Source organism: Equus caballus, chromosome 6, assembly GCF_041296265.1.
Source record: "Equus caballus isolate H_3958 breed thoroughbred chromosome 6, TB-T2T, whole genome shotgun sequence".
Taxonomy (NCBI): domain Eukaryota; kingdom Metazoa; phylum Chordata; class Mammalia; order Perissodactyla; family Equidae; genus Equus; species Equus caballus.
Genome location: NC_091689.1, coordinates 49,252,182 through 49,272,053, shown reverse-complemented (window position 1 = coordinate 49,272,053; position 19,872 = coordinate 49,252,182). Strand labels below are relative to the sequence as shown.

General features: G+C 37.1%; 1 protein-coding gene across 2 annotated transcripts in view; it reads left to right on the top strand.

Annotated features, from left to right (window-relative positions):
• Nucleotides 1-1,127: 1,127 nt before the first annotated feature.
• Nucleotides 1,128-19,872, top strand: part of LOC100061763 (pregnancy zone protein) — a 53,558-nt gene continuing 34,813 nt past the window's right edge. For both annotated transcript variants that reach the window (XM_070270988.1, XM_014740693.3), the window contains exons 1-9: nucleotides 1,128-1,654; nucleotides 4,456-4,639; nucleotides 5,400-5,553; nucleotides 5,713-5,765; nucleotides 6,330-6,350; nucleotides 6,804-6,972; nucleotides 8,654-8,738; nucleotides 11,553-11,676; nucleotides 19,709-19,823. In XM_070270988.1, the coding sequence (XP_070127089.1) occupies nucleotides 1,572-1,654; nucleotides 4,456-4,639; nucleotides 5,400-5,553; nucleotides 5,713-5,765; nucleotides 6,330-6,350; nucleotides 6,804-6,972; nucleotides 8,654-8,738; nucleotides 11,553-11,676; nucleotides 19,709-19,823 (988 nt within the window). In that variant the 5' untranslated portion in view covers nucleotides 1,128-1,571. The remainder of the gene's footprint in view (nucleotides 1,655-4,455; nucleotides 4,640-5,399; nucleotides 5,554-5,712; nucleotides 5,766-6,329; nucleotides 6,351-6,803; nucleotides 6,973-8,653; nucleotides 8,739-11,552; nucleotides 11,677-19,708; nucleotides 19,824-19,872) is intronic.

The following is a 19,872-nucleotide window of genomic DNA, read 5'->3' as shown; positions in this document are numbered from 1 at the left end:
AATGTATCTACTAAAATTTTTTAAAATATTATGATGATAAAACCTTGATAACACTCCAGATTTATTCTTCCATTCCAGAAGTTCGAACTATGATGATGATTTTTGCTTCACCCAAATATAGATTTTTATATTTAGTCATTAGGCATATGGCCCAAATATTGTTTTGATGCACATCCAAAAAGTATAATTACACCTGGGAAAAGTAATATAGAGACTTCTTAAAAGTCACTTATTATTTATTATAAGTTAATTTATCCCGTATTAAGCTGGTAGAGAATAAGGGTGTTTATTTATGGCTGTGTGGGAGAGGACGAAGGGAGAGCTGGGAAGATCATTGGAAGTGGAGAGAGCATAAAGATTAAGGTGAGAGAAGGAACAAAAATAAAGCAGAAGAGTTGTATATTCGTTCAGCAAGCATTTGCTGACTATCAAGGGCTAGCACAATATACTATTACAGCTTATTCTGTTTGAATTGGCATTATATCATCCATAGTTTACTATCATCATTGGACTTTTAATATCTTACGTATCTGTAGTTTTACAGTTTGCCAAGGGGTGTCGTGTACATTTCTTCACTTCTCAATCTTTCAGATCATGTACAAAAATGTATGCCAAAAACAAAATATACCTCATCCACAGAAGTGCCTGTTTTTTATCATGTCTTATAGTTTAAACTAGTTCTCTATTCAAAACATATACACTTCCATTTTGTAGAAACCTAGTTATATGAGTCTAACAGGGTGGATTTTTCTTATTTTCAGCATTCCATAAAAACAGATTCTAACATACCAATTAAGCAAATAGGATGATAAATCACTAGTGATAAAATATCTTTAGATTGCTCAAGGTAAAATTAATAAGAATATTCATCAAATAAAGGTCATTTCCTTAGAGAATAAAATAAATTAATTGGCTTTATATTCTAGATGTTAAATGAACTAAGAAACAATAAATATATATTTCATGGGTTGTTATATACAAATGAGCTATCATTTTCTTTATAAACGATCAAGTATAAGGGTAGCTATAAAAAGCAAATTTAAGCTATTAAACAATGGAGAGGTAGTCTTCAAACTTATTTTGCTTAAAATCTTGTGATAAATTTCTTTTTTTTGTTTCATGTAAAGAACTATATAGGATGAAGCTTGGGGGAATATGTGATGCACCCTGGACTACCAAGGAGGGATTTTGGATATGTATTTACATTAATAGCTCTGTAGAAAAAAAGAAAAAGGAAATCAAGAATATTGATTGATCTTATCAAAATCATGTAATTTATTGTTTTTTCTTAAAAATAACTAAAGTACCAAGCCAATGTAGCCCCAAAGTACTGTTTTTTTCAAGCATTTAGAAAATTTGAGACAGTGCGTGAAAGAATACTGATGGTCATGGAAATGATTTGGAATTGATTTTTTTATATTGAAAGTAGTTAATATGTTACAAAAATAAATGGCTGGCAGTTTACTTTAACTGCCCATCAGGTAAAATAAAAACCAGTGATTCTGGAACAAGAACAGAGTTCAAGGAATCACGGGCTCAGACTCCCATGATTTTTTATTCCTCTCCACACCATGAAGGGAAATCAACTGCCCAATCCAGTCTTGATTCTCCTTTTCCTGCTCCTTCCCAGAGATGCTTCAGCTACTTCAAAACCGTAAGCAACATTTCCAGAACTTCTATTGTCCTCCTCTTTCCCATTGTGTTATCTGCTTCTTGATCTCTGTCTTTTTATTTATTTCCTGATCCCCTATGAAATTATCCATTGTCAAAAGGGCTGGGGGGGGGGTCAGTAAGTTGTTATTGTTTATGTGGAAAGTGGCATACTCCAATTCTAGAAAACTCAGAGACACACGCAGTAATATTTATGAAATATTCACCAAATAATAACACAGAATTCAACAACAATCATCCAATAAGAAAATAGAATTACTACCCCCATAAAAGGACACATTCTTTATTGGCTCCTGAAAAGGGCTGCAGTGTCCTGGTCATTGTGAAGTGACTCAGTGTCCTGTTTTCCCCAAGTCAAGGATTGTCAAGATGGATGCATGACCTACAGACAAACCAGGATTTGCGTGTCAGTTCACTCAATCCTTCAGCAGACCTTTAGGGGCTGGCGTTAGGTCTTGGGAATACACAGATTAACAAAATGTGGTCCCTGACTTCAATATCTCACAACATAGAAAAGAGAGAGAAGGTGCACAGAAAATGAAATACAGTGCAAAAACAGAAGCAGGCATTGCAGGATTCTGTGAAAATGCTCGCAGAGAAAACCCAGCTTTTCATGGGACTTTATATGTGGGACAGGGCATCACCAAAGCCTGACAGAGAAAGTTGCTTTTTTCAAAAAAACAACAACAAATTTTATTAATAAAAAGCACACTAATTTCTTCATACTAAAAATCAATTCATATATGAATTGAGGTCTCATATACATCATAAATTTAAGTTACGTTCAGGAGTCTGCATTTCTACAGAGAAGTTAAATATAGTCACAGTTTCTTTGAACATTCAGAGAAGATTTGCTTTTTTAAAAATTACCATTGAGTTCATAATAGTTTACATCAATGTGATATTTCAGTTGTACATTATTTTTTGACTGTCACCACCTAAGTGCTCCCCTTAACCCCCTGTGCCAACCTCCCACCCTACTTTCCCTGGTAACCACTGAACAGTTTTCTTTGTCCATGTATTTGTTTATATTCCACATGTGAGTGAAATCATCTGGTGTTTGTCTTTCTCAGACTGGCTTACTTCACTTAGCATAATTCCCTTTGGGTCTTTTCATGTTATTGTAAATGGGATGAATTTGTCTTTTTTCTGGCTGAGTAATATTCCATTGTGTGTATATGCCACATCTTCTTTATCCAATCATCAGTCAATGGGCAGTTGGGTTGCTTCCATGTCTTGGCTATTGTGAATAGTGCTGCAATGAACATAGGGGTGCATATGTTACTTTGGATTGTTGATTTCAAATTGTTCGGGTAGACACCCAGTAGTGGTATAGCTGGGTCATATGGTAGTTCTACTTTTAGTTTTTTGAGAAATCTCCATACTGTTTTCCATAGTGGCTGCATCAGTTTGCATTCCCACCAGCAGTGTATGAGGGTTCCCTTCTCTCCAACATTTGTCATTTTTAACGAGAAAATTGCTTTTGAAGTAATTCTTATGATGCAAATAAAAGTCTTCCAGATAGACAAGGACACTTCAGAAAGAGAGAAGCATGGGCAAGCGGAGCGTTGCAAAGTGCAGCATGTTTGGGTGATGATAAATCATGGGCAAAGAGCGACTGGCTATTTTCTTCTAGGTATATAAAAGTAATATGCCAAGTGATAAGCCTAGGTTGCTTGGTTTGTCTTCCAACACCACAGAGTGAAAGAAAAGAAAGAGCTAAGGCTGCTTCCAAAACAGTAGTGAAAAGCAATTCAGCTCCTCCCCATGTATTAAATGTTATCTCTTTAGTGTTTCCTACAACAAAGAGATCCATGATATCATCCATATGAAACCCAATACCACATACACTCAGGTTCTTAATGGTTTCAATAATGACTAACTGATTAATCACATTTTTTGTTACTAAAAAAATAAAATTTTTTTCAGCCTTATTGACATATAATTGACAAATAAAATAATCAGATATTTAAAGTATACACCATGGTGATATGATATACATATATATAGTGAAAAGATTTCTCCTCATCAAATTAATTGACACATCTATCTCACATATTTACTCCTTTTTTTTTTGGTAAAGACACTTAAGTTCTACTCTCTTACAAATTTCAGTTATACAACACAGTATTATCAACTATAGTCACCATGTTATATATTATATCCTCAGACTTTATTCATCTTATAACTAAAAGGTTTTATACTTTTACCAAACTCTCTCTATTTCCTCCATCCTCCAGGCTCTAGCAACCACTTTTCTACTTCTGTTTCTAAGAGTTTGACTTTTTCTTTGAGATGCCATATATAAGTGGTACCATGAAGTATTCGTATTTCTCTATCTGGTTTATTTCACTTAGCATAATCCCCTAAAGGTCCATCCATGTTGTCACAAATGGCAGGATTTCCTTCTTTATTTTTAAGACTGAATAAATTCAATTATATATAACACATTTTCTTGATCCATTTCAAATTTCTGAATTTGAAAATTATTTCCAGCCAAAATACCACAACTCATGAATTGCTTATCCACAGCTTATGAATAGGTTTACTAATATCATGAGGATGAATATTTCCACAACACAAGAGAAGTAAATTAATGTTTAACTTGTTGGGGGTTTCTGAGTTTCTAAGGTCTTTTGGATTGGCCTTTGAAGAATACACTCTTGCTGGAATCCAGCTCTGTTCTGTGATTGGTGATGATGGCAAAGATGATCTAGAAACCAGCCACAGTAAAGACGTCTTTCTAATCCCTCCATGATTGATCCAGACGCCTCTTCTCTGCAGGCAGTACCTGGTGCTGGTCCCATCGCAGCTATACTCTGGGGTTCCTGAGAAGGCCTGTATCTTGCTTAATCACCTGAATGAGACCGTGACACTGAGTGTAACTCTGGAGTATGGAAGGCAGAGCAGGAACCTCCTCACAGACCTGGTGACAGAGAAGAACTCCTTCTACTGCAGCCCTTTCATTGTCAGTATCACTTCTTGGGATAAGGGAGATCATTAGAGAAAGAGCATATGAGTTGATGCCTTGTGTTTTGACCTCCAACAATAAAAAAAAAAAGCATAGTGAAGAAAAAATGAGGTGTACAGAGTGAATTTCAAATTAGAGTCTAAAAATGAAAGGTCTACTGAGTATGCTTACACAATATTTACAAACACAAGTAGTGCAATATACAAAAGGAAATAGCAGTTATAGGAAGGATTTCGTTTGCTCTTAAAGTAAACTTCTGAGGTAAATGATGTTCATGCCATGTCAGACATAAACACTGAGCTTCATAAAGTTAACTGATTTATCTAAAATTTCACAGATAATTGATGGTTAATGTACTCTCCTTGTAGCCCTTTATTACTTAAGGTATTAAATATTTAGTTATCATACTGGCTTACTACCAATGACAACATATAATATTGTTGATCACTGGAAAATAAAATCTAACAACTATTTTAATACCACCATTTTGCAATGAAAATGCAAGCATTTTATTTCCTTCCCTGTCCTGATTGATTGAAGTTCATTTTGTTGCGAAGACATTGTCCCTTTAATTAAGTCAATGAATTGTTACTGTCATGTCACAGAATTATAATAATCTATAAAACAGGAGACATAATCCTTGACCTTATCCCTTAATAATTCTCATGGAACTAACCAGAGAAATGAGAGAATCATAAAGGCTAAGACATTCAGAAGTGGGTCTGAGCAGATTCTTCAGCTCATTTCTGTCTTACAGATTCCAGAGTTGCCATCTGCTTCAGCGTTCATTACTGTGCAGGTGAAAGGACCGACACTGCAGTTCATAAATAGAAAGTCAGTGCAGATAACACAAGCAGAGAGCCTCGTCTTTGTCCAGACAGACAAACCCACCTACAAACCAGGACAAACAGGTATAAGGAACCAAAGGAGCAAGGGCAACAACTTTAAGGGGCCGAGGTGTGGTTCTCTATTAATTATTCTGCAGTCATGGAAATCCTGCATGTTGTTATCTGTGTCACTGCCCTGAATTCCTATTGGAAGCTTTCATGGGAAAAATCTCTGTGTTTCAGTGAGATTCCGCATCGTCTCTGTGGATGTCAGTTTTCACCCTTTGAATGAAATGGTGAGTCTCATAACAGTTGGTGAGGTTGAGGGAAACAGGCCAAAGTTTAAAGCCCATTCTTTTGGAGAACCTGAGACCAATATGAGACACTTAAATCTACCAGAGAAAGATCTCATATGGGTACCACTGCTGGAGAATAAGGGAGATCAGTTCATCAACTACATTCTTAAATTAAATTTTCAGTTGAAATTATCCTCCTAAAGATCCCAGCAATTTTTATTGAACAAAAGAAAATCAGTGCCTCTGATTTCTTTCTTAGAGAAATGGAGAATTTCTCAGAGATAAATATCATCTGCAAAATAAACATTATTTGGACCTTTTTACCTAACTATAGGTTTTCTCAATTGTACGTTCTTTCATAAAAGGAAAGCCATGACTTCTTAAGAGATGTATGTCCCAAACTAAACACATGAAGTGCTGTGGACCAAACTGGGGCAAATTTCCTTGTTTGGGCGAGAACTACACAGACTCACTTCCTCTAACCCAGATAGTCTATCGATGCTGATATCATGGTTTTCTCTTCATAAACTCTATCTCATACTCATTTTCCTTCTTTCTTTTCAGTTCCCAGTGGTTTACATTGAGGTAGGTAATAAGTATCTCAATTAGAATGAGGGTTTACTACAAATTATGTTAAATTGCTTCTCTCCACGTCCTCCCTCCTCTCTAGCACTACACCAAAACTAAACAATTTTCCCTGTCTACCTTAAATCCTTTGGAGAGTGGATAAGATGTAAATGAAGGAACGAAATTCCCTAAGATGATGCAATTCAGTGACTCTAACAATATTTCTGACCAAAATGGATATGCATAATCTCAAAAGAGAGGTATTGTAATCTGTACTATCTCATAGCTGGTAAACTTATTACTGTTTTCTCAGTCTAGAATTCCTCAAAAACTTTTGCTAATACCTTTGGTGCCAATTAACCAATCATCTATTATCCAGATACCAACGTCACTCTCCCTGAAAAATTGTCTTTCTACCCAAAAGTATGTATTTCAATTGTTTCTATCAACTCGTAATGTTTTTACCCTTAGAATCCCAAGAGGAACCGAATTTTCCAATGGCAAAGTCTCAAATTGCAAGGGGGACTTAGCCAGCTCTCTTTGCCACTCTCGGCGGAGCCTGCTCTGGGTCCCTACAAGGTCGTGCTGCAGAAGGAGTCAGGGAGAAAAATAGAACACTCCTTTGAGGTGATTGAATATGGTAAGAATTCTGCATGAGTCCGAGACATTCATGAAATTAGAGTATTAAGACTGGATAGTTTTTACACAAGGTGGCAAGCAAAAATCTAGCATACAATCATTGAGAATTAGCAAGTTTTTTATTTGCTTAAATATCTGCTAAGCACTTTCCACACACTATCTCATTTAATCCTCACAACAGCCATCTGAGGCAGATACTATTTTATCTTCATTTTACAAATGAGCATATCAATACTAGAAAAGTTAGTAATTTACCCAAATCACAGAGCCAATAAGATACAAGAGAGCTTTTAATAGGTCCATTTGACCCTATTCAAACATGAATTGTTAACCAATACATTGTGTTATCTACATGCATCTGTTGATCTCTATCTTATAACTGAAGGTACTTCCTAGGATTATCTCCTGGCTGTCTATAACTACACCTATACTACTATAATCATAGTAATCAGACACTGGAGCCATCTTATGAGTTATCAGTTATGTGGATTTTCTAATGTAAATTAAATATATCATGCCATGGATGAGGAGACCCATCATAAAAACATGATTCCTAAAACTCACCAGAACTGCCATGAGGATTACAGAACAGGGATTTACCATAGGAATAACTAACCTTATACAACTGTGGGAGAGGCTGGAAAAGCAAGGATCCAGGAGAAGGAGTTGGTGGATCAGAGGAAATTACTAACCAGTTCTCCTGAAGAATTGGTGGAGATGGATAAATCAGAACTTGCAAGGACACCTTCAGCTGCCAGAGTGGACCACAAAGGGAAACTGATAGAATAATCTGTGTAAGGCCGTTGCCTCTTCAGATCTACCACTACAATATTTCTTTAACCAAGGTCTGATGGTGAGCTTAGGGCCTCTGTTAATCAGCAGGAACTAGCAATTGGGAAGAAGAGCTGGACACAGACAGGGAAAAAATAAGGACATATTGGAAGCTAATGGCCCCTCTGCACCTGTTGCCACACCTAACCATGATGATCTTCAGAGACTAATGGTGTTGCTTTTCTTCACCTTTGAAATCTTGAAGAAATTCAGCGAAGGAGATTCCAGGAAAGTTAACATGGTACAAACTGCCCCCGCTTATAAACAGTATCTCCTTTGTCAGCAGTGGCCCTTCCCTCCTTATTGTAATTGAAGCCATTTCATGTGATCCTATGTTATAAGGTTCTATAATAGAATACTTTTCAGCCCTGGTGGTCTAGTTAAGATTTGCTGTTCTCACCACTGCATTGGCCTGGGTTCATTTCTGGGTCAGGGAACCACACCACCCATCTGTCTGTGGTTCCACCAGTGTGTCTGTTGTCATACTGTGGTGGCTGCATGTTGCTGTGATGTTGAAAGCTATGCCACCAGAATTTCTCAAATACCATCAGGGTCACCCATGGTGGACTGGTTTCAGCAGAGTTTCCAGACTAAGACATACTAGAAAGAAAGACCTGGCCACCAACTTCTGAATGACCATGAAACCCTACTAAGAGCAGCAGAGCATTGTCTGATATAGCAACAGAAGGTGAGAAGATGGCACACAAAGACCAGGCAGTGTTCTTTTCTGCTGTACACAGGGTCACTAGGAGTCAGAGTCAACTTGATGACACTAACAGCAAATAGAATCATTACTAATATTTGCAAGATCTCCTCCTCACTCTCACCTCTTTCTCTTCTATTGATAACAGTTTTGCCCAAATTTGAAGTCCAAGTGAAAATGCCCAAGACAATTGGTTTTCTAGACAAAGAATTTGTGGTATCCGTCTGTGGCTTGTAAGTTGCATTTTTTTCATCTCATTTCTATTTCCCTACTCTATTTGTATGCAAATAACTGTTACTGGACTTTGAAGTATTTAATTAGAGAAAGAATGACTCTGTCTCCAACTTGCCTGAGCCCTGATTAAAGAGCAGAAGTGGCAGCATATGACACTTCTCCTAATAACAAAATCATTTACTGAACACTTAAAATGTACCAGACAACTTTTTTTTTGAAAGATTGGCACCTGAGCTAACATCTGTTGCCAATCTTCTTTTTTTTTTTTTTTCCTTCTTCTTCTCCCCAAAGCCGCCCAGTACATAGTTGTCTACTCTAGTTGTGAGTTCATCTAGTTGTGCTATGTGGGACGCGGCCTCAGCATGGTCTGATGAGCAGTGCGATTTCCATGCCCAGGATCCGAACCAGTGAAACCCTGGGCCAGCGAAGTGAAGCATGCAAACTTAACCACTCGGCCACAGGGTTGGCCCCACCAGACAACGTTTTAAGTGCCTTGCACTTATTCATGTTTTTATTCTTACAACTAACCCTGTGAGATGGAGATAATTAGTGTCCTCAACTTACAAATGAGGAAAATATAACACACAGAGGGTAAAAAACTTGCTCAAGTTCCTGCAGTTAATAAACGTCAGACTGGAATTTAAATCCAACGGTTTGTCTCCAGACCCCGAACTCTTCACCACTATTCTGTATTGCCTCTACAATTAAAAAAAAATCTAGCTTCACGAAGCATTTATATATCGCAGACACTGTGCTAAACTGAACCCAGCCATCCAACTCTGAAGCTCCTGCTCATAACTTCTGTGTTGTTCTGTGTCCTGATATCCCCATTTTTTTATTGCTTCCAATTTCTTTCCTTTTTTTTTTTTTTGAGAAAGATTAGCCCTGAGCTAATATCTGCTGTCAATCCTCCTCTTTTTACTGAGGAAGACTGGCCCTGAGCTAATATCAGTGTCCTTCTTCCTCTACTTTATACGTGGGACGTGTGCCACAGCATGGCTTGCCAAGCAATGCCATGTCCGCACCCCCAGGATCCAAACCCCCGAACCCCGGGCCACCGAAACGGAATGTCTGAACTTAACTGCTGCGTCACTGGGCTGGACACTGCTTCCAATTTCTTGAACTATGGAAAGTTAGAAAGCAGCTAAGCAGACCATCTATCTTAAATGCTTAATACATAATATAAAATTAAAAATGCCTGTCATATTTCTTTCACCCCTGATTGCTTTTCAGTGCAGTAGTGCATCCTCCGCATGCACTGAAGAGGCATAATTTCCTTCCTGCTTTTGAAAACGGCGTGAGATACATTTTCACCCTTTTCATCAGTTTTAATGCTTTAAATTTTTCCTTTGGAGGGAAAGCCTTCTGATATAGATTTAAAGATAGGATCCAACAAAGTGGTTGAAATTCAGCAGAACTTACAGAAATTTGGGGGAAAAAACTATAAAAAAGGAGAAGCTTGGGGCTGCTGAGGACAAACCTCACCTACTTCGTAGCTTGTATTAAAGCAATAAGTTTCAAACTTAAATGTGCCTCAGTAGCTATGGAGGTGCTTAGTCAAAATATAGATTTCTTGGCCTCACATCTAGAGATTCTAATTATAAATCTGAGGACAGATCCAGGACTCTGGGTCTCAATACACATCTCAAGTATTTTGAATGTAGGTGGTCCAATGAGCATACTTTAAGAAAGAGTAAACTAAGTCATCATGTCTGTTCAGGCTCCTGTAACAAAATACCACGGATTGGGCTGCTCATAGAGAACTGAAATGTATTGCTTACAGTTCTAGAGGCTGGGAAATCCAAATGATCAAGTTGCCAGCATGGTCACATTCTGGTGAAGGTCCTCCTTCTGGTTCATAGCTGATGCCTTTTTTCTGTGTCCTAATATGGTGAAGGGGCAAAGAATCTCTCTGGGGCCTCTTTTACAAAGGCACTGATCCCATTCATGAGGGTTCCACCCTCATGATCTAAGCATCTTCCAAATGTCTTCACCTCCAATACTGTCATCTTTGGGGATTAGAATTTCAGCATATGAATTTTGAGGAGATGCAAATATTCAGACCATACCACATCATATCCTTCCATCAGATTTGGCAGAATCAGATTAAGTCATTATGATACTGTTCATTTTTAACATTTTTGTTCTGTAGCTAGAGCTTTCCCATTTAACTTCTCATTTACATTCTTAAAATACATGTGAATTAGGGAGGACTTAGACATACACTTTCTACAAATCCTTAATTTTTTCCTTAAAACAGCTTAAGAGGTGTTGTCAAAGCTGGAATTATAACAGAAAATCTGACAGCAGAAAGAATTAAATAACACAGCCTTATAGTAAAACCTCAACTGAGAGGCAGGAAAGATCTGAGAAAAACTATGTTGTTAATTTTCCATTTGGAAGTATTTCAAAAAGATTTATGGCCCGGAGTTCACCGGTTTGGATCCCGGGTGCAGACATAGCACCGCTTGGCAAAAGCCATGCTGTGGTAGGTGTCCCACATGTAAAGTAGAGGAAGATGGGCACAGATGTTAGCTCAGGGCCAGTCTTCCTCAGAAAAAGAGGAGGATTGGCAGTAGTTAGCTCAGGGCTAACCTTCCTCAAAAAAAAAATAGGATTTAGTAAGTATTTTCGCTTAGAGTTAGATAATTAAGACAGTTTCAGAATAAGCACTTCTAAAGTACAAATGCTGTGGGGGGAAATACAATTACTGTAGATGAACAAGATGGATATATGAATGGATCGATTCATGTAAAAGAAATCTGAGTTATTTATATTAAATATCTTTTTGTATGACTGCTTTATTGTTATAGATACACATATGGAAAGCCTGTCTCTGGTCTGGTGACAATTAATATATGCCGAAAATATTCACGATACTATTCCACCTGCCATGGAAAACATTCACAAAGTATCTGTGAAGAATTCAGTCAACAGGTATGTGGAAATCATTCTCCTCAGGACACTAACACTAGATCTTGTTTTCTTGTGGATTATAGAACAATAGAGAATACAATACAATACAGTATTGTATTGTGAATACAATACAATGGAGAGGAGTGTTTGAAATAGTGACCTATGAAAATTGTAGAGTAAAAGAAACATTGTAAGATTGCCTGGCAATGTTAGGAGCCCATTTGAGGGTTTAGCTCATGGATTATAGTGGTATTTATTTAGCCAGTTTTGTAATTTCCTTCCAACAGTGATCAATATGCTAGGTGTAAGGGCATAAAAGGATGTGGAAGTATCCAAAGTTGGCCTTTATCAACAAATAACAAAAGAAGAATGTGGCAGACGTTAAGAATTTGGTTAGTGGGAGAATCAAGTGACATGCTGTGGGATCTAAAATGCATATGGAAGAATATGAAACCAGCATTGGGTTGAGAAGAGGGAGATTTAGAGGGACAGTGGACCGGAGGCTGCAATTACATCAAAGAAGTGTAATACGAATAACTAAGGGAAACAGCAGAAAGCAGAATATGTCATATTAAAAAATGTATAAACTACTGACTTCAGAGGAAGAAGACATAAAAGTTCAGAATGTGGCAGCATGAGTGGGCAGTATGAATAAAGGTATGGAAAAAATATTTACCAAAGCTGCAGAGAGCAAACAAATGAAAGGCTAGGGTGATGATTATGATGATTAATGTCAAGATAAACATTGATAAACAAGATAAATGAGAGGAATCTAGCTGCCAAAATCTTTAATATATCAGGGAGATTAGAATTAATTTTCATTTTCAAGTGAGTCATGACATCTCTATATGAGTAAATTAAATATGTTTAAATTTTATTATGCAATATTTTCATGTAAATAAGTACAAAAATGAAAACAAATCTGTATTAAAATATAGAATTCCATATTTAGCTTAGAAATCTGATTATCATAACAATTCATCTAGTCAATGAAGATATATGTTTTACTAATGTTCTAGATGTCAAGAAAGTACAATCCTTAGTTGATATTTATGTGTAGGTGGTTACAGAGGCTTCTTAGAAGATGTTATGTCTGAGTTGAGTTTAGAAGAGCAGTAACTGTTGGCCAAGAAAAGAATGGGAGAAAGAATGTTATCATTTGAGGAACAACACATGCAAAGAGGTAGAATTACAAAATGCTGTGGGCAGTGACATCACCACCATGGTGGAGTGAGTTGTTCCCTTAGCCTTTTCCCTGTAAGTCACAACAACTAAATGGAAATTCATTAACCAGAAGAGGCTTCACTGCACTGCACAACAGGACTTCTGAGAGATCCACACAGCTACATCTGAAGGTGGGTGGACTGGATCCCCAGGAGGCAGTGGGACTATGAGAGCACACCCCTCACACTCCCTGGCATCAGCCACCCAGGTTGTGGATGCTCACACAGTGCCCGGCATGACTGTAAGAGCAGGTGGGGATACCCCAGCTTGCGTGAAAACTTTTGGAATTGCAGCCCAGCCCATGGGAGTGCCCACCATGCTGTGGCAACCACACCAGTGGAAACGCTCTACACTGAGTGGTAGCAGCTCAGTCCCTGGGATGGTGCCCATCCGCTGAAAACAGTGAATGTGAGAAGGCACCCTGTTTGCTCAGAGGTGCGCCCATCCATGAGGCACAGCAACCCAGGGCAACCCACCAAGTGGTGGCTCAGCCTCTGTGTGTGTACTCCTCACCCCCAGCACAGCACAGGCAAGAAGGTGCCCTGCTCACTCAGAAGGTGCCCCTGCCTGTGGAGCATAGCAGCCCACAAAACCTACAGAGTGGCAACTCAGTCCCCACATAGGCACCCCTCCAGTATAGCGTGCAGCAGCTCATCCAGTCTGCCGCTGAGCAGAGGCCTTGCCTACAGTGCATGACCCACCCACCCAGCACAGAGGTCCTGTCCATGTGAGCACCACCTTCAGAGTGGCTGCAGCCAGCCAGCGCAAACAGAGAGTAGTTCTACCTGTACAACTTCCAGCAGAAAACACAGCTCTTGCTCCCCCTCAACCAGCAGTGGCAGGTGGTATCTGCAACCTGATATTATCACAAATCCTCTGGAAAAGACCACTTTATCAAACACCATGAAGAACTACAGTAACGCTTCAGAGAAGAAGGAAGGTGATAACTCTCCAGAAACCAATCCTGAAGTCACAGAAATTTACAATCTAAATAACAGAGAATTCAAAATAGTTGTCATAAAGAAACTTAATGAGGGGCTGGCCTGGTTGCACAGTGGTTAAGGTTGCACATTCTGCTTCTCGGCAGCCTGGGGTTCGCTGGTTCAGATCCCAGGTGTGGACATGGCACCACCTGGCAAAAGCCATGCTATGGTAGACCTCCCATGTATAAAGTAGAGGAAGATGGGCATGGATGTTAGCTCAGGGCCAGTCTTCCTCAGCAAAAAGAGGAGGATTTGCAGGAGTTAGCTCAGGGCTAATCTTCCTCAAAAGAAAAAAAAAAGAAAAGAAACTCAATGAATTACAAGAAAACTCAGAAAGACAGTTTAATTAGCTCATGAATAAAATTAATGAGTAGAAGGAATACTTCACCAAAGAGATTGAAATTCTAAAAAAAAACAAACAAACAAATAGAAATTCTCAATTTGAAGAACACAATTAATGAGATAAAAAATAATCTAGAATCCCTTAAAAATAGAGCTGACATTATGGAGGATAGAATTAGTGAGTTGGAGGACCAAAATATAGAAATGTTACAGGTAGAGGAGAAGAGAGAACTAAGATCTTTTCAAAATGAAGAAATTCTTTGAGAAATATCTGACTCAATTAGGAAAAGCAATATAAGGATTCTAGGTATTCCAGCAGGAGAAGAGAGGGAGAGGGGACCAGAGACAGAGAAACAATAGCTGAGAACTCCCCAAACCTGGAGAAAGAACTGGACTTACAAGTACATGAAGCCAATAGAACTCATGGTTACATCAATGCAGAAAGACCTTCTCCAAAGCATGTAATAGTAAAACTGGCAAAAGTCAATGGCAAAGGAAAAATATTGAGAGAAAATAGGCAGAAGAAAATAAACTGCAAAGCAACCCCTAATCAGGCTTTCAGCCAATTTCTCAGCAGAAACCTTACAGGCTAGGAGAGAATGGAAAAATATATTCAAAATACTAAAAGACAAAAACTTTCAGCCAAGAATACTCTATCCAGAAAAACTATCCTTCAAATAGATTGGAGAAATAAAAACTTTCCCAGATAAACAAAAGCTGAGGGAGTTCATCGCCACTAGACCTGCCTTATAAGAAATTATGAAGGGAGCCCTCCTACCTGAAACAAAGAGGCAAAGGTTTACAAAGCTTTGAGCAAGGAGGTAAATAGTCAAACAAAATCAGAAAATTGGAGCTCTCTATCAGAACAGGTTAGCAAACACTTAATTATAACATAAAAGACAAATGGAAGAAAGCATTAAAAAAACTATACGCACTTCCATTTAGCCACAAACTCACAACACAAAACAATAATTTGTAACAACAATAACTCAGAAAAGGAAGAGGAAAGGGATGGAACCTGCTTAGGCTAATGGAGATAAGAAGCTATCAGAAAATGGACTATTTCATCTTTGAGATCTTTTACACAAACCTCATGGTAACCACTAAACAGTCAGAATAGAGCCTCAAATCATAAATAAAGAGAAAACTTAGAAAACTGTCAAACCGAAATGGCAGTCAGAAATACGAGGGAAGAGAAATGGTGGAAATATAGAACAACTGGAAAACAAGAGATAAAATGGTAATGTTAAGCCCTCAAACATCAACAATCACTCTAAATGTAAGTGACTTGAATTCTCCAACAAAAGACAGAGAGTGGCTGGATGGATTAAAAAACAAGACCCAAGAATATACTGCCTCTAGGAAACACATCTCATCTCTAAAGACAACCAGAGGTTCAGAGTGACAGGATGAAAGACAATACTCAAAGAAAATGGCAAGCAAAAGAAAGCAGGTGTTGCCATGCTTATATCAGACAAAGTAGATTTCAAGATAAAAAAGACAATGAGAGACAAAGAGGGACAGTACACAACAATAAAAAGGACCTTCCACCAAGAGGAAATAAAACTTATGAATATATATGCACCTAACGCAGGAGCACCAAAGTATATAAAGCAACTATTAACAGACCTAAAGAGAGAAACCCAACAACACAATAATAGTAGGCAGTCTCAACACTCCACTTACATTGATGGATAGATCATCCAGACAGAATGTCAACAAGGAAACAGGGGCCTTAAATGAAACACTGGATCAGATGGCCTTAATAGATATATATAGAACATTCAATCAAAAAACAGCAGAATACACATTTTTCTCAACTGCACATGGAACATCCTCAAAGATAGACCATATTATGGGGAACAAGGTAAGCCCCAATAAATTTAAGAAGATTGAAATCATATCAAGCATCTTTTCCAACAACAATAACGCTATGAAAATATAAATCAACTATAAGAAAAAAGCTGAGAAAGCCAAAAATATCTGGAGACTAAACAACAAGCTACTGAACAATGATTGGATCAATGAAGAAATTAAAAAATACCTGGAGACAAATGAAAATGAAATTATATCCTATTAACTCTTATGAGATGTAGGAAAAGCACTTCTAAGAGGGAAATTTATAGCAGTACAGGCTCACCTCAACAAACAATAAAAATCTCAAATATGTAATCTTAATCTACACCTAACAGAACTACAAAAAGAAGTTCAAATGAAGCCCAAAGTCCGCAGAAAAAGGAACATAATAAAAATTAGAGCAGAAGTAAATGAAATAGAAACCAAAAAAAAAAAAAAAAAAAAAAACACAGTAGAAAGGATCAATGAAACTAAGAGCTTGTTCTTTGAGAAGATAAATAAAATTGACAAACCCTTAGCCAGACTCACTAAAAAAAAAAAAAAGAGAGAGAGAAGTCTCAAATAAATAAAATTAGAAATGAAAGAGGAGTAATTATGATGGATACCAGAGAAATACAAAGGATTATAGGTGAATATGGTGAAAAAATATATGCAAACAAATTGGATAACCTAGAAGAAATGAATAAATTCTTAGACTCATGCAACCTCCCAAAACTGAATCAAGAAGAAATAGACAATCTGAATAGACAAGTCACAAATAAAGAGACTGAAAGAGTAATCAAAAACCTCTCAAAAGAAAAAGTCCAGGACCAGATGGCTTCTCTGGAGAATTCTACCAAACATTCAAAGAAGATTTAGTACCTACCCTTCTGAAACTGTTCCAAAAAATTGAACTGGACAGAGCTTTTCCTAACTCATTCTATAAGGCCAACATTACCCTAATACCAAAACCAGACAAGGACAACACAAAGAAGGAAAATTACAGGCCAATATCACTGAGGAACATAGATGCAAAAATCTTCAACAAAATATTAGCAAACCAAATACAGCAATACATTAAAAGGATCATATACCACGTTCAAATGGGGTTTATACCAGGGATGTAGGGATGGTTCAACATCGGCAAATCAAACCTTGTGATGCACTACATTAACAAAATGAAGAATAAGAATCACATGATCATCTCAATAGACGCAGAGAAAGCATTTGACAAGATCCAACATCCATATGGTAAAAACTCTCAATAAAATGGGTATAGAAGGAAAGTACCTCAACATAATAAAGGCCATAAATAATAAACCCACAGCCCACATCATACTTAATGGTGAAAAACTGAAAGCCATCCCTCTGAGAACAGGAACAAGACAAGGGTGCCCATTCTCACCACTCTTATTAGACATACTACTGGAGGTTTGGGCCAGAGAAATTAGGTGAGAAAAAGAAATAAAAGGGATCTAAATTGGAAAGGAAGGATTAAAACTCTCACTGTTTGTGAGCAACATGATTCTATATATAGAAAACCCTAAAGAATCCATCAGAAAACTATTAGATATAATCAACAACCAAAGAAAAGTTGCAGGGTACAAAATCAACATACAAAAATCAACTGCATTTTAATACACTAATAACAAACTAAGAGAAAGAGAAGTAAAAAATACAATCCCACTTTCAATCACAACAAAAACAATAAAATATCCAACAATCGACTTAAGCAAGGAGGTAAAAGATCTATACACTGAAAACTATAAGATATTATTGAAAGAAATCAAAGAAGACATTAAAAATGGAAAGAAATTCTATGCTCATTGATTGGAAGAATAAACAGTTGGATGTTTAAATAGTTAGATAGTTAAAATGTCCATATTATCTAAAGCAATCTACAGATACAATGCAATCCCACTCAGAATCCCAGTGACAGTCTTCACAGAAATAGAACAAAGAATCCTAAAATTTATCTGTAACAACAAAAGACCCTGAATAGCCAAAGTAATCTTGAGAAAAAAAAGAACAAAGCTGGAGGCATCACAATCCCTGACTTCAAAATACACTACAAAGTCATAGTAATCAAGATGGCACACAAACAGATGCACAGATCAATAGAACAGAATTGAAAGCCCAGAAATAAAACCACACATCTATGGACAGCTAAAGAATGAAACTAGATCATTACCTTACACTATACACAAAAATTAACTCAAAATAGATTAAAGACTTGAGTGTAAGACCAGAAACTATAAATCTCCTACAAGAAAATATGGATAGTATAATCTTTGACATTGGTCTTAGCAGCATCTTTTCCAAAGCTATGTCTACTCAGGCATGGGAAACAAAAGAAAAAGTAAGCAAATGGGACTTCCTTAGACTAAAAATCTTCTTCACGGCAAAGGAAACCATGAGCAAAATGAAAAGACAACACACCAACTGGGAGAAAATATTTGTAAATCATGTATCCAACAAGGGGTTAATTTCCAAAATCTATAAAGAACTCATACAACTCAACAACAAGAAAACAAACAACCGATCAAAAAATGGCCAGAGAATATGAACAGACATTTTTCCAAAGAAGATATACAGATAGTCAATAGGAACATGAATAGAGGTTCAACATCACTAATTATTAGGGAAATGAAAATCAAAACTACAATGAGATATCGCCTTACACCTGTCAGAATGGCTTTAATTACCAAGAAAAAAAATAGCAAATGTTGGAGAGAATGTGGAGGAAAGGGAACCTTCATACACTACTGGTGGGAATGCAAACTGGTGCAGCCACTGTGGAAAACACTATGGAGATTTCTCAAAATATTAAAAAAGAAATACCATATGATCCACTTATCCCATTACTGGGTATTTATCCAAAGAATATGAAAATGACAATTCAAAAAGATTTATGTTCCCCTATGTTCACTGCAGCATTATTCACAATAACCAAGACCTGGAAGCAACCTAAGTGTCCAGTGATTGATGAATGGATAAAGAAGATGTGGTATATATATACAATGGAATGCTACTCAACTATATTAAAAAAAGACAAAATCGTCCCATTTGCAACAACACGGATAGACTTTGAGGGCGTTATGTTAAGTGAAATCAGCCAGAGAGAGAAAGACAAACACTGTACGATTCACTCATATATAGAAGAGAAACAAATACATGTATAAAGAGAAAAGATTAGTGGTTACCAGAGCGGAAGGATGTTGCTGGGGTGGGAGAAAGGGATAAAGGGGCACATATATATAGTGACAGACAAAAATTAGACTATTGGTGGTGAGCATGATGAAGACCTCACAGAAACTTGTATATAATAACGTACACCTAAAATTACACAATGTTATAAACCAATATGATCTCAATAGAATAATTGAAGAAAACTACTGTGGCACATTTGGAAACTCTAGGAAGTTTAATGTGGCAAAAAAGGAATAGGCTTTCAGAACAGATGGGGGAAGGCAAAGGTTAGCAATGAGTAATTCAATGATTAATGAAGAAATTTTATGTTATTTTTGAGCTTAGGAGAGGATAAGCACTTAAAAGATACAACTGTTGCAAAATTTTCTTCTATAGCCAACAAAAATTTACATAGGTTGATAACTGACTTTTTTGATAGAAAATCAGAGAACCCAGGAATTCTCTTCCTTTCTCTTCAGGCAGACAATGAAGGCTGTTTCACACAATTCGTAAAGACTAAAATATTTCAACTGAGACAAAAACTATATGACATGACAATACAAGTGGAAGCAAAGGTCAGAGAAGAGGGAACAGGTTTGTATTTTTTAAAATATGTATTAATTCATTAATTTATTAAACATTT